The sequence below is a fragment of the Mus pahari genome, chromosome 5, assembly GCF_900095145.1.
Source record: "Mus pahari chromosome 5, PAHARI_EIJ_v1.1, whole genome shotgun sequence".
NCBI lineage: Eukaryota > Metazoa > Chordata > Mammalia > Rodentia > Muridae > Mus > Mus pahari.
Window position 1 is genome coordinate 104,111,149 of NC_034594.1, and position 15,651 is coordinate 104,126,799.

At 40.3% G+C, this 15,651-nt stretch overlaps 1 protein-coding gene across 1 annotated transcript in view; it reads left to right on the plus strand.

The window, feature by feature from the left end:
• Window positions 1–15,651, plus strand: part of Thsd7b (thrombospondin type 1 domain containing 7B) — an 872,787-nt gene that overhangs the window by 381,446 nt on the left and 475,690 nt on the right. The window contains exon 6 of the mRNA XM_021198560.2: window positions 984–1,181. Within this exon, the coding sequence (XP_021054219.1) occupies window positions 984–1,181 (198 nt within the window). The remainder of the gene's footprint in view (window positions 1–983; window positions 1,182–15,651) is intronic.

A 15,651-nucleotide genomic window follows, 5' to 3' on the forward strand; every position in this document is an offset into this window, starting at 1 on the left:
ACTTTGAGTCTAACAGTAGGAAACAATGTGGGTGAAACCTGAGCCTGTGAACGTTATGTATCAGGAGGACAAAGGACTGCAAGCCCACATCATCAATGGATCTCAGCCGCTTCACATTCACTCCTTTGTTATTTTCTCAAAGTCAGGTTGTTGTTAATGTTTCTATATGTCTTTTCAAATTATATAAAAACAAACATGTACAGTAAAAGCAAAATATAGCTTCTATTTCTGGCATCTAGACAAATAAAAAGATACATTAAGAAAGTATCCATATTCTCTCATGCCACCAGTCCAAGAAAGCTGAATAATAATAAGCCTTTCAGAACAGGCAGACACTCTCCATTTTTCTATAGTCTTAGTACATTTTACAAATTTACACTTGATTTTTCTTCCTATCTTACTTCTATTAAAGTACTGTAAGTGATTCTGCAACATTCCAAGACCTACCCATGCCTATATTATGGGCTCTGACTGTGGGAATTTGAGAACCCATGCCCAGTTATGGAGAGAATGGGGTTCTAGAACCACTGTGCATATAGACATGCTAATGTGTAAACCTCAGAGAAGCTGTATGGGGACCTCTCAAAGCAGAAAGCTGTGAATGGTCAGGCACTAGGCATAAGCAAAGGATGGCCAACCAATAACAGAAAAGGAGATGTGGATGTATCTATCAGTAGGTGCTGCTGCCAGTCTTTGCTGATGCCTGTGAGTTATAGACACTACTGGATGCACCCTGTTCATTAGTTCATCTAGTCCCATCTGACCCTGCCCAAGTTCTCTTGAAAAGCACTTTTACACTCATTCTCCCACATTTTCTCTCTTTTTGTCCCCATTTCCCATCCCTCCATCTCATAAGTAAATTGTATCAAGATAATACATGCTTCCGAGCTACAAGTGTTCACACAGATGTTTCATCTTCTGCCCAGCAGCCTTTTCAGGGTCGGTGTGAAATGTTGAAACTCTTCCTTTCTTTCTCCTCTCAGGCTTTAGAATGAGACAGCGCCATGTGCTCATGGAGTCTACAGGGCCCATGGGGCGCTGCCCTCATCTGGCAGAATCTGCACCTTGTGAGGATCCAATGTGCCATCGATGGCTTGCCTCGGAAGGGATCTGCATTCCTGATCATGGGAAATGTGGCCTGGGACATCGCATTCTGAAGGCTGTCTGTCGGAATGAGCGAGGTGGGAGATGGTAAAGGTTAAGCTATGCTGAACAAGGGACAGGGCTAATCTTTAAAGATGTTTTCTGTTTTATTTTGGTTAGTTTTATTGGGGTTTTTGTTTTTTGTTTTGTTTTGTTTGCTGGATGGAGAAAAGCTCCAGCTTTCCTATAATGGAGCATTTTATGGTGAATTGGTTGACAAATTGTTGTAGAGTGGTCTGTGGTCACTTCATGTGAGAGTCAGAAATCATAGTAAACAAATTGTTTGATTATGCTAAAACATACCATTCTGAATTCACCCAATTCTTTGGAGATTTTTTTTTTTAAATTCAGCTAGACAAATAGCAAACAGAATTGTCCCAGCTTATGAATCCAGGGCAGGCTTTATTTTTTTGTTAAGATCAGTTTATAGCATGCCTCTATTAAATGTTAACAAAATGCTACCTGTTAAAGATGCCAGGGTTAAAAACCAAAAGGGGAGAAGAAAAAAAGATTAAGTGAACTATTTTCGTTTATATAACATGAGACCAGAATCAGTTCTGGATATAATGCTAACATTTTCAACAAGCTATTTTTAAGTATAAGCTGTCAAGATTTATACAATTATTAACAATGATGTCTGTCCTTGATCACCAAGCTTTTGGTACAATGCTTCTTGGAAATGAAGTGTGGTTTAAAAAATATGTAAGTCATATGGCTGTGAGAAAAGTGACATTTGAAAATCTTTATCCTGGAGATTAAAAAGAACTCGGTCTCTCGGAGGGATGGGGAGCCTGTCTCCTAATCAGCTCTGCCATGCAAGGCCCTGTTCACAACGCTCTCTGTGTGCGAGATGAAATGTTTTGACTTACAGAGTGAAGTAACCCACAGAATGGGAGGAAATTACAAAGCAGCTTCAGAATGGATATTAACATCTCACACGGCTGACATCTGGCAAACTCTTCCTTGCTTTAATTTCTTCCTCCCTCTTCTCTCTCCGGCGTTTCTCCTTCACTTCTCTGTACTCTTTTTTCTTTCTCTAAAATAGCGAACGTAAGTAGGCAAATGTACATTTTCTTATTAAATGATGTATTGTTTCCCTGAAGAAAGCAGATGGTTGTTTAAGTAAATAGAAGGCAACAACAGATTGCAATAGCTGCAATAAATAGTTGGAACTAATAGTTTCTGCTTTTAATCCAACCCATGTACTGTTTACATGGGGCAAGGTGTGCCTTATTAGTGCAGGCAAATAAGAGCCCTCTGTGATGCTTCCTGGCATTATAATTTATATTAAGGAAAGTATGATTTGTTCTTCTTCCATGGTTCTTGGCACACTCATTCCAGACTCCTTGTGATTTCCTGGTGAGTCCAGGCTCTAAAAGAGCCTTTGCTGTCTTACTTGACATTGGAATATAACTTATGACATGAAGCTTGTAAGTCCCTTGCAGCTTTCATGTGTGATAGAAATATCTTTTATTCTGGAAAAATGATTCTGGACTGATTTCTGTGTGTAACTAGTCCCCAGATAGATCAATCCATTACTAGAAGTTTGAAATTTCCATTCCTAGTACTCAACCACAAGGACATGGAGAAAGACTGGACTCCTTATTAATCATTCCTTCTGGTAAAAACTCCACAGGGGGCTTCAGACTATGGAGTACAGAGGTCAGAACTCACTTCCACATAGATACATAGAGATGTGTGCAGAGTGGGCAGAGTGGGCAGTGTGCCCAGAGAGAGCCTAGATGCTCTATATCAAGCTGAACAGCTTCTTATCCTATGCATCTCCTCTGTCTGGATCCATAATGCTGTTAAAGGGCCTGGTTTTGCCGGTTCATCACTTCCATCTAGCTATTTATCTGTATGTCTTGTAAATGTTCTGTATAATAAAGCTGTAAATGTGAGTAATAATCAGTTTTATCTAGTATGCTTAAGCTATGTGGGAAAATCCTGGGGTCTGAGAAAAGGTTTGTGGGAAGTCTGATTTACAACCCAGGATGGTTGTTCAAGTGTGAGGGCTTAGGCTTGATGCCATTTCCAAGGAAACAGTTCATGGCAGTAGAATTGAATGTTAGGACACCCAGCTGGTGTGGAGGATTGATGGGTGTTGAGAACACCCTAGTGATCTGATCCTAAAAGCATCCTGTGTTGAATGTAGTGTCCAAAGTAAGTGCCAAGTTTAGTCCTAGACTTTCCCTCCACCCAGCTTGGAATTTTAATCCTTACCATCTACCTGTTCGATTGACAAATGATTTAATTTTATGAAAGAGTATTTTTCTTTAGGTCTCCAGAAGAAGGGAGAAAATCTGCCTTTGAGTGTTAGCATTCTGAGGATTAAAATAGGTACATGAATGTGATCAGGGCTATCTGTCGGTGAGATGCCTCATTAGGGCCCCTTTCTTTTCAAAACAAGCATATAATGTATATTTGCTATTATGTTTGATCTATGAAAATAGAGTACACAAGAGTACTATATATAGTGCAGAGAGTTTTGAAGATTAGATTGAACACATCTATGAGTTCTTTCCACCCTCTAGTTGAGAAAATGCAAAGCTCACTGGGTTGAGTCCCATAGCAACTGATCATTGTGTTTTGATCATCTCATAGCAAGCACTAGAAAGTTGTCATGACAACCTAGGTCCACAGCATTAGAGGTTCTCTCCATAGTGTATGATCTGCCCTCTTCAACTGCTTTACCATGACACAACAGTTTCCAAGCTTGGGGAAAGTTGGAATGGATAATTGCTCCCATTAGCTTGATGAAGTCTGTGGGCTTTTAAATACCAGGATAAACTTGATCTCTTGTGAGGCAGCAGCCACCATCCTGGCATTAGGAACATCATCTTGACCTCCTGATAATTGAAACAAGCTCCTACTCTGTGAGAAATTGCAGACACAATCTGGGTGTGCCTCCTGGGGCTCAACGGGTGTGTGCATCTGCGATTGGCTGTGAAGGTTTCTCAGGGATGCTTCCTATCAGGTCTTCCTAAAACCACCTCCTTGATAAAGCTGCTGCCACTCATTTAAATAGTGGAGAACAGAATGTTTGAGGCAGTTTCCTGTGAGTTTCTCTGCTCATGAAAGTTGATAGTTATCACACTGAGTTTATCAATTGCTCTGCAGACTTTTTGTTTCAGAATTTATTTCAAGATAAATGGATGTAGCCAGAAGAAATTGTCTGCTACTTGATATGAGAAACTCCAAAACTCATATTAGATCTAGTCAGACTTGAAGCCGAATAGAATTCCCAAGGGCAGCTTGCTTTGTCTTCCTTAGGTTTCTCTATAAGTCCCTGTCAGGACTTTGGATAGAAATATATAGAAAAAAAATCCCACAATCTCCTGGAGTGTCTGTGTTCTCTTCAGACTTAGAAGCTGAGGGATTCCCACTTCAACCCCATCATGTGTGTTTGAATGTTTGAATGCTATGCTGTGTTTGTATACATGTTCACATGTTTGTGGGTATACATGAGTTCGTACTTGTGGATACCCAATGCGGACATTGCAAATGGAGTGGAGGCTATCCCAAAAGCTGTTGCCTGTCTGTGGGATATGTTCTTCTAGCTGCCTTGTCTGGCCTCAGACTTGATGCACCAGGGGGATAACAGGGGGACCTCACCCACTCAAAGGAGAAGGGGAGGGGGCAAGGGGAAAAAGGTTGTGGAATGGGGTATGTGGGAGGGGGCAGGGAGTAGGATGTAAAGTGAATATGTTAAAAAATACGAATGTGATCTATAGACACGTATTTAAGTGAAGTACAGGTCAAAAGGATGAGGATCTCAGCTTAATTTCCCCAGAGACCATATTTATAAAGCTGTATGTAGCAATCTGTACTTATAATCCCAGGACTGGGGAGGTGGAAACAGAAAGATCCTTGGGGTTCGCTGGTTGCTACTCCTGACAAATTGATATAGTCTAGAGATCTTGATCCAGTCACTTTCTCTTCCAGTTAAATAATTAAAAGATGGAAAAAAAATCTTAGACATAGCAGACAGCAAGAGGTAAGAAACTTTAGTAAAAGTGAAGAAGCAGGAGAGAACACAGACATACAGACACCAACACACATGCACACACACACACACACACACACACACACACGTACTCACCACAGATAAACACACATTCACATACTGACACATGCACATCACAGATAAACACAGAGACACACATAGGCACACACCAACACCAACACATATACTACTCAGATACACTTATAAACAAACAGACACATGTACATAGACACATCACACACACACACACACATACACACACACACATACAAGGCAGTGGGTGTGGGGAAATAAAGGGAGAGGGAGAAAACCCGCATCCCGCCAGAGTTTCAGTGCTCTGGGCAGATAGATTCGGGAGGATTGCCACATGCTTTCTATGTGCCCTGGGTGGGTGTCTGGCTGTGGGAAGCTATAGACCCAACCCATGGAGGGGTGGACAAGGGGCAGTTCAAGGTCTCTGGGCCTCACAGAGCCCAGAGATAACAGGTTCTAAGTCTCCGACATCTCAGATACCGCTTCTCACCACAGAAGAGCTGAGAACAAAGTGTGGGCCCCAGGGCCAAATGGAAGAGAGGGCAGGGAGAAAGGGGGTGCTGGGTGGTTCCCACACAGGTGAGCGTCCTTGGTCCAGTTTGTGGCTGGAGCACAGGAAGGCCTTTGGGCAGGAGGTTAGACAAAGCTCTTTGGGGGAAAGCCTATCTCATCATTCAAGTACAGCAGGCCTTGAAGAGCAGAGACAGTCTTCGGTTTTAGAACTTTATTGTAGAAAGGCAGGGGAAAAGAGAGAAGGTAGAAAGAAAGAGAGAGGCTTCCCATGGCCACATGGAGAGGGAGGAAGGGAGAGAGAGAAGGAGGGCTAGAGAGTAAAAAAAAAAGGTAAAGCTTAAAGAGAGAGAAGAGGGGCCGAGCAGCCCTTTTATAGTGGGCTGGGCTACCTTGCTATTGCCAAATAGCTGTGGGGAGGAGCATTCCTGGCTATAGTCAGGTAACTGTGGGGATGGAGTCTAGCCAGAATGTCAAGAGCTTGAGACATTGTCTGTGTGACTTACAGTCACAGAATTATGGAGTTGGGGGCTCTGTGATGTCAGGCACCTGTCCCTGGGAATGTGGCCCACAGTTTCATCCCTCGTTGAGTTGTTTTTTTTTTTAACTGGGTCGCCAGAGCAAGCCTCATTCAACCAAAACAGGCGGTCTTTCACAGCCCCCCCCATATTGGGTGGGGTAAAGACAGAAGAGGAATGGTATTTGGGAGGGTAGGGGTTTGGGGTGATGGTTCCCAAGTCCACCAGGCTCCCAGCATCAGCTCTGGGGCTGGGGGTGGGGTGGGCGGAGGAGGTTCTTACCAACTGCTCTGAGTGCAGCGGATCCTCTAGGATGGCTCAGGATATGGTGTCTTCACGGGAGCAGACCAACTCGGAGTCTGCCTCAGCTGCAAGAACTGGGCAGAACTATCAAATATTCTTAATTGGAAGAAGAAATAACTATATGTATACCTCAGCCAAGCATATTTCTTTAGAGGTAGCGTGACACAGATCATGTTCTTATGGAAAGGGAACGATCAGCCTGCCGAGGCAGGACATGTCAGAAGTAACAAAGCTCGCTTAGTGACAAGAGCATTGAGTTAGAGTTCTTCTGAGTTGTCGCCCAAGATCCCTTACATACGAGGCTTCTTATTTTCATCTCTGCATTAGACTTTTCCGATGCCAATAACTTCATTCAGTGCAAGGAACAAGTTTTCTCCCCTTACGGGTGGCTTTGCTTTCTATCTCAAAGAGATTTTTTTCCTTTCTTTTATAGGATTTTATTTTAATCCATGACATAGAGCAGCAGGTTGTTCTTCAGCAACAGGTTCCCAGGAGAGACATGACCAGGATGGGAGAAGATAGTTTGTTACTGGAGAATCTCACACATGCTGATGGTTCATGCTAGCACACTTATTAAAAATTACAGAATCTCATATATACAAGTTTTGGAAACAAAATGGGATGCAAGTAGGCAGAAAGCTAATCAAGCAATGTCTCACAAGGGGAGCACAGAATACCTCAAGGTGTCAGAGACAGCCTTGGAATTCATAACTCCAGTCTCTTCAGGGTGAAAGATCCAAGTTCTCAGGAACCAAAGCAATAGCTCGTGGAGGCCTTGGCCCAGTTCCCAACTGGAACTTGCCATGTTGAAGCCTTGTCAAAGACACAGAACTAGGTTCTTATGTCCTTTCATTGGAGCCTCTGAGAAAGCCCTGGATCAGCCTGACTCTCAACAGTTTTTAAATGTATGGTTGCGGCAGGGAGGTTGTTCACAGAAGTGTAGTTTTCTTAGAGGCCAGAAGATGGCGGTGGATTCCCTGAGCTAGAGTTGGAAGTGGTTTTTGAGCCATCTGACTGACTATACTCTCTAACCACTGAGCATCCTATCTCTAAGGTTACTGGGGGCCATCCTTGTAGGTGGTCTTGTCTTTTAATAACAATTCAAGGAGCTTCTCTTTAATCTTAACTCAAGTGAATGTCCTTTAAGTACTGACACCAAGAATGGTGGGACCTCCCCAAGGGTCGCTTTGTTCAGTGAAACCTGCCAGGATATTACTTATTTGAGTTGGATTAAGATGGTTAATTGTTTTAAAATCTATGCTTAGACTTAGAGGCTTTGTTTGTTTGTTTTATATTTCTATTTCAGGAATGTCCTATGGCTTGACTGTGAGGCTGATGTCAAATTCCAGAGAGATTTTTATCATTTGCGCTTCATGGGGATTCTAACCATTTCCAAGCTTTTTGATCACACTGCATCTTCTGTTTCTCAAGTGAAGCCTGAGAGAGATTCCCCTCTGTATACCTTTGATACCTCTTAGAAGAATTTCTACGTTTCATTTCAGCACAAGATTTATTTTAATGGACATTAGGAGGAAGAGAGGGGAGTAGTTTGTCAGACACATCCTTACCACATGAGTAGATTCCTGTGGTGAAGACACATATTAAAGCAATGTATTCAAATTAGAACCTCTGCGGAGATCTAGAAGATCTGAAACAAATTTCAAGTATGAATTTTCTAAAACATTTGAGCCATGGTAACTTTCTTTGAAGTAAGTCTGAAGTTTATTAATATGTGTGTTTTAGAAAGGATAATGATAATTGGATTTTTTAAAAGTAAGACTCTTGTTTCTCTTTTAAATAGAAAAGCGATTCCTAAATTATATTGCACTATTTAAAGAGGTCAAAGAGAGTGTAAAAATGGCTGTGTATTTTACATAAACAATGAGAGTTCAGACGAATGCGATTTTGAATTAGTGAGACGTAGTGGATCCTAGCATAAGCCAGGGTTTCCACCTCAGGTAGAGCCTTCACCCCCACTAACCATGTTGCTGAACATGTAAATGTGAAATATGTACTGACGCGCATGCATCTTTTTACCTGAGGAATTTCTATGACTGCAGGAGCCTTTCTAGGACATTCACATTCCTAGAAAGGTGTCTTCAGGAAATGGCTGAGGTGAGTTTGAGGTTACAATGTCACATCGTTTAACTTCTACTAGGATGAGACCTTGTGGAAACCATCTATTATGTCACATGTCCGTTAACCCTCTTCCCTTTCCTGCTTCAGTTCCCCACTCTTACTCACTGCCCAAGAATCATTGCTGGAGTTTTACATGTTGTTTCTTTATATTGTATCTCAAAGACAACTGTAATTGGAAAGATTTAGTGGAGCTATTCCTGAAGAAGACAAAAAGATTCAAATGAGTCATACTGCAATGACCACAGCATTTAAAGAGTCACCTGCAGAAGACAAAAATCACAGCCCATTTAATACTTTCAAAAATTTAATTTGTCAATTATTTATTAATAAACTAAGAACTTTTATGTACTGTGTTGGCTCTCCCTTTGACACCAACAATAAAGTTGCATCACGTTCCATTTGTTTTGCAGCTGGGACATCTGGGTAATTCACGATGAGTCCTGAGTCTTGTTTTCCCCCAATTGTCATATAACTTTGGAGAGCAGGTTATTTATATTTTCATTTTGTGGAGGACTCAAGGGGATATTGGCTGTTCCTGCATAATAATGAGAGCAACAGATCCAGTTTTGTTTTTCCTTAATAAAACTTAGTTTACAAGAACAGATGATTAGATGAAGAAAACGGAAGTTTTGATAAAGTTGAAGTAGGAAAATCTATTGTCTACATATACTTACTTTTCTAGAGGCTTTTTAGGAGAGCCTAAATTTCTCCAGTGTATATTTTTTCTTAAATATCTTGCATCCCAAGGAACATATAATCAGGTTTAAAGTGTAGTATTGCCTAACAGGGGAATGTGTGACTTTAATGAATAGTTAGCCTTGTGATTGACTACTCTGTCAGTGGTAAGTAGAATAAGAGAAGGGATGGCTGACACAGGCAGGAGATTGGAAGCATCCAAGAGAGCCTAGATACCTTAGAAACACATTTCTACTTACTGGATGTGAGATTGTATCCATAGAGCCCTAATAGACTCAAGGATGAATAGAGAAGTCACTATCCTCAATGAGCTTACAGTCTAACTGAAGATGCATGGTATCTCTGTATATCTCATTCTGCCTGTATGTGTGTATATAGATACACTTCCACATACTGCAAAGAGGAGCATAAGGCAATGGTAATGGTGAATGGTGATAAATCATACAGGTAGTATTCCTGAGATGTTTAGGTGAGAGATCTATCAGCTTTGGTCATAGGGAGTGAGAAATCTATAGGGTCCTGTGGTCCCTGAATGGGACCTTGGTAACTTACTGGGAGTTCATGGGTAGAGGTAAATGATTGCCTCTTCATAACCTCCTGAAAACAACCTGAAGCAAAATGAGGAAGAAAGTCTAGAAACTCTTATTTTACAAAGCAATAATGAATTTTTTCTTTCTTTAATTCTTCCTTTCTTTCTTTCTTTCTTTCTTTCTTTCTTTCTTTCTTTCTTTCTTTCTTTCTTTCTTTCTTTCTGCCTTTCTTTTTTTCTTTCTTTCTTTAAATAAATCTGGACATTCTGGATTAAGGGGCTATAGTCAGAGATCCTATAATGGGATGGATGACTGAACTCACTAAACATGCTGAGTATGATTTTCACTCCATCCTTCCCCCTGTCAACTTGAAACATATGGGGCCAAGCTATAGTAAATGGCTGTATTCAGCAGTCACTCATTGTACAGGAAAATTGGTTCTGGAATGTTGAAGGATCAATTTAATCCATCTCTTTTCTTCTGGATTAATAGTTAACAAATTAGTGTAAATCAAATAATATAGAAGGCTTGTGATGGCACAAATCTTGGATGTTACTATAGAATATATAGAGCCAAGGAATTTCAGTTTCTAATAAATTCTTTAGTAATGAAGACAGTGCTGATCCAAGGACCACCAATTGAGAAACATGGTTCTGAGCCAGATGGGGCTGCCGGGCTGCCTGGTCATGTCAGAGTTTAACAGCAGTGGGTCAGAACTGCGCAAGACATTGGCTTACACTGAGAATCAACAGTAGTATTGATGGATTGTAATCTGTTGTCTCTTGTTTCCTGCTGGGCAAGACATTTGTGAAATCCATGAAATACGTTCCTCTCTTCCTGAAGCTGGCAGTGAGTAAATATTACGCTGCTTCTTTTATTGTTACCTAGATCGATTACTAAAAGACTGAATGGTGGAAAGCAATAGTGTCCCCTGCAAAAACAGAAGACACGTAATATGTGAGATGAGTCATTTCGGTTTAGAGGACAGCTCTCATTTTCTGCAAGATATCTTTCTCAGACCACCAACCGGTAGCCATTTGGTAGCGACGTTCTTACCCGGAGAAGGGTGGGAATGACAAATACATTGTATTAAATTTTGAGATGAACCTGGCACTGCAGTTGAAAGTGCCAATAAGATCAGACTGGGCCATTCACACAGCAGGAATCAGACTGCAAAGAAGATTAAATTTGAGAGTTCCCATAGCCAAGTTCCTCATTCCCTTCTATTTTAGATGTTTTGCAGCAAAATTAAAGATGAAACTCTAATACTGTTTGTCAATGAAGGAATCCGAAGGAGAAAATAGAGGCTCATTCTAATCACTGTTTTGCCTTCTGAGTTGGACAGGAAGGTGGGGAATAGATGTAAACTGGTGAATCAATTTAAATGCTAAAGAGAGAAGAACTGCAATGCAGGTTTAAATACAGTCACTGTGTGCTGTCTCCTGATAAACAGGCATTGTGTTCTGAATTACTTCCCCCTTCCATCCTGTTACATCCTAAACATTGCGGCAAAGCATCCATCCTGTTCCTCTATTATTGATGCACCTAAATAAATTATTGTGTGCCGTCACTCATCCCCCTACATTTCCCAATCAAACTAAGTATACACTGAATTTTCGAGGTTTTTACTGTTTAGAAAGAGTATAGGTGGAATAAATTCCTTTCTGTGTGCGCCTACATCTCACAGAACTGTCTTCTTTCTCTGTCCTTTCCAAAATTCTTACTGAGTAGTTGATTATGCATGTGGATTCTATATGATCCAAGAAGCAAAGTGAACCACTGATTACACTAATACTTCCAAGTGTGGTTCTTAGGATAAAATCATAAGAGATGCTTACCTTTTCAGTTACTTTAAATTTTTCTCTGACTATGCCCTAAATTGCTGTATACCACCAGAATATTAACAACAGGGGTCTCTTATTGTGTCATCCACAGGGTTAAATTTTTGTTTTCTCATTAAGAATTATACTTAATGTATGGATTTTCATAGCACACATGCCAGTAGCTCTTGATACAGAATCTCCAGTTTCCCTTATCTAGAGACAGGAAAAGTAAAGACTATGCATTAAAGTGTAAATTCAATATGGTAAGCTTGCCATGAATGTTTCCATGTAGGTATAGTAAGTACAGAGAAATGAATCTCTCAGGGAGGCCCATCTACCCCATTAAAAAGTCAATTAGAAATTATTTTAATTATTCTGAGGAATAAGACCTTTTAGTTAATAAACTAAAGGAGACAATATAATGATCTTTATTAGGATGCATTCTGAGACTTTCAGTGGGTACCTGAAACTGAGCATACTATCAGACTCTTAATATACAGATATACCTATGTGTGTGTGTGTGTGTGTGTGTGTGTGTGTGTGTGTGTGTGTGTGTGTGAATGCACATACACATACTAAAGTTTAACTTCTAAATTAGGTACAGTAAGAAAATAACAACATCTATAATCATGGTAAAGGAGTATCAGGATACGACATGAAGGTTACATGAACATAACGCTTTGATCCTCAGACAAATGGCTGATCACTAAGAGGTTTGTAAATGACTGATAAGAAGCTTGCATAAGTATCATCAATATGTTAAGCAAAAGGAAGGCTCATAACCCAGCCATGATGAAGCCGGGTGTGTCTTAGTTAGGCCTTTTATTGCTGTGAAGACACTATAACCACAGAAACTCTTATAAAGAAAAACATTTAATTGGAGCTGGTTTAGTTCATTATCATCATGGCTAGAAGCATGTTGGCATGCAAGCAGATATGGTGCTAGAGAAGGAGCTGAGAGTTTTATATTAGAACAGACAGGCAATAAGAGGTGAACAGAGAGCCACAGAGCCTGAGCATTAGCATCTGAGACCTCAGAGCCAACCCCTTAGTAATACACTTCCTCCAAGAAGGCCACACCTCCTAATAGTGCCACTCCCTAAGGGCCAAGCATTCAAACACAAGAGTCTATGGGGCCCAAATCTATTCAAACCATCACAAGGTGGATGGCAACTATTTGTTTACTTCTGGGATTTTCCATTCAATATTTTTAGACCAGACTTTACCTAAAATAACTAAGAATGTAGTAAGAAAATGGAAGAAAAGATGCACTTTACAGATGTACTTTAGCTGATTGATGTATCAATCAAGACTAGATACTGTGCAACCCTTTGAGCGTTTAGGCCATACATATTGAGGTGCCTTATAGACCCATAAAAAACAATCATCTATGGAAAGACGTCAAAGATATTTACTTAAACTAAAAAATGAATTAAATCTATACCTAGTTAATTTTAGAAATTTATTTTTATAATAATGATAATTTTCTTATTGCATAAAAGCACCTCAGAGTGAACATCAAAGAGCTCAGATCTCCTAGGTGTCGTCTCTGCTGGTTACATTACATCTGTAGCCAAGTCTCTGTATACTGTGATCATGCTATTTCCCTACCTGCAACACTTTCCCTCCTGCATGTCCACCATACCACTTTCTCACTGGCTTAGGATCTCAGGTAAGTACCACAGTCATCACTCACTGTGGACTATGGCACAGTCAATTATGGCAATCCTGCTACATATACGGGTACCTGGTTCAGCAACCTATAGGGGTTAAGCTTGGGTTTACAAGACATGAGAAGAGGACCTTGACTAAGGAAACCTGTTGTTTTAGCTGTGGTTATAATCCAGCCTATAACTGAGGTGTCATGGCTTCATAACAAAAGTGTGACCTACTGTGTGCAGCAGAGCAGAGACTGAAAGAGTATCTGGGTCCTAGAAATCATTGCTGACATCTCTAAACCACCATGTAACACTGGCTCCTATTCAAGGCAACACGCTTCTCCTCGTTAAAGCCAATGTTGATCAGAGTTTCTGTTACCTGTTTGGACAAGGTCTTAATTGATAGAGTGCCCGTCTTCCATGTTCTCACAACACTTTATGATTTCATTATCGGCACTGTTACTGCATTGTATTGAAATTACCTCTCACTTGCCTGCTTCTCCTATTTGACTCTTAGCTTCTCAAGGGTAGAAACCTTGGCTCTTTCATTGCTTTATTCTTGGTGTGGTGCCAGAGTGTCTGGTATATTAAGAAGCTCAACAAATGTTTGCTGAGCTTAGGAAAGTTATTTAAATTCAGTCACACAACAGCCTAGTGTGGAACTATTATTCATATTCCAGTTTTGCAGTGCAGAAATTTTGATACCTTAAAATCACACAACTAATACTATCTACACCAGAAATTTGGCTTCCAGTTCTGGAAGTCTAAACATACACTGGTATGACTTTATCAGTGACAGAGAATGTGCTAATGTCCTAGAGACCTAGGCAATAGCTCTCATTAATTGAGGTGGTTTGGAGTTTTGTTTTGTTAAGTCAAATGTGACCTGAGAGTCCCTCTCAATTCAGTACTAAGGGCACTAATGCCAAGTCACCGTACTGAGCTCACACAACTTATTTCTAATCAGTCTGTAGGCTTAATACATCTCTTTTCCTTAGTGTGGAATAAAAGGAAGAAAGAGCAAGATGGGAGGGGGTACAAACATGCAAGCCCACACACATTTCCTTCCATCACAGAGGGACTTCAAGTCAGAGATACACTACTTAGTTATCTGGTTTTCCCTGGCAACTGTAATTCTAATCTTGATCACATCCAGACAGCTAAGCAATTTAGAATTTCTTCAGCATGCTGGGTTGGGAGTAGAGGGAACAGATTTGCTGAAAAAAGGAGATATGAGAAAACGCAAAGCAGAGATAGGGAGCTGCTGTTAAAAATAGAGGCAGTTTTTCAGTCCATCACAGTGAAAGTATTCTTAGAGGGAGGCCATGATCAAATTGCTAATACTACCACATTATGAAATCTGAGGGAGTTTGTTGAAATGAACACAAAGTTCTTCTTTGTATCGCCTTAACTTACCAAATTATATTGAAGTAATGATTTATTTAAAAGGTAAGGTGATTTCTCTGAAATATTCCGTAAATAAACTGGTAAGAATTTAAATACACTGGGTCTTGACTTAACCTGAGAATACATGTTCTGTTTGGGGAGTCTAGGCAGGTGACTAGGAAGTCCAGTGTGATCTTAAAACCAACTGCACATTGCACATAAGCTGGAGCCTACTCTTAGCCTTACTGCAGTGGGACTCTATAATGTTTGAGGATAGCTCTGTTTGCTACCTCTTTAGAAAATAAACTTCAGTATTTTCTTAACTGTCCTACACCAGATCGATTTAGTATCCCTGGAGCTCCTAATACATTGCCAGAGTGCCCGTGTCACTTGGTAAAAATGAGGATACATGTTTCAGTCATTCTAACATGAATAGTATTGCCCAGACACTTTTCCAAGTTATGAAGAAAGGATTTTGTTTAATTAACCAGTAATTTTATTTAATACTTAGTAGTAGTGTTTAATAATGTATAAAATTAAGATCAGAAAATCCGTAGTATATTTCTAATGCATTATCATTAAAACCTAAAATAAACCAATGCTGTAAGTTAGAAACATGTATAACAGCTAAAAGAAAATTTGCTTACATAGAAGGGCTAGTCAACATTTTGACTACTAAGATTTATTTTTCATAATGTATCTGAGGACATGTGAAGAAGCTGTCTAAGAAGCAGACAACCCTGAGATTCCATCTCACACCAGTCAGAATGGCTAAGATTAAAAATTCAGGTGACAGCAGATGCTGGCGAGGTTGCGGAGAAATAGGAACACTCCTCCATTGCTGGTGGGATTGCAAGCTTGTACAACCACTCTGGAAATCAGTCTGGCGGTTCCTCAGAAAATTGG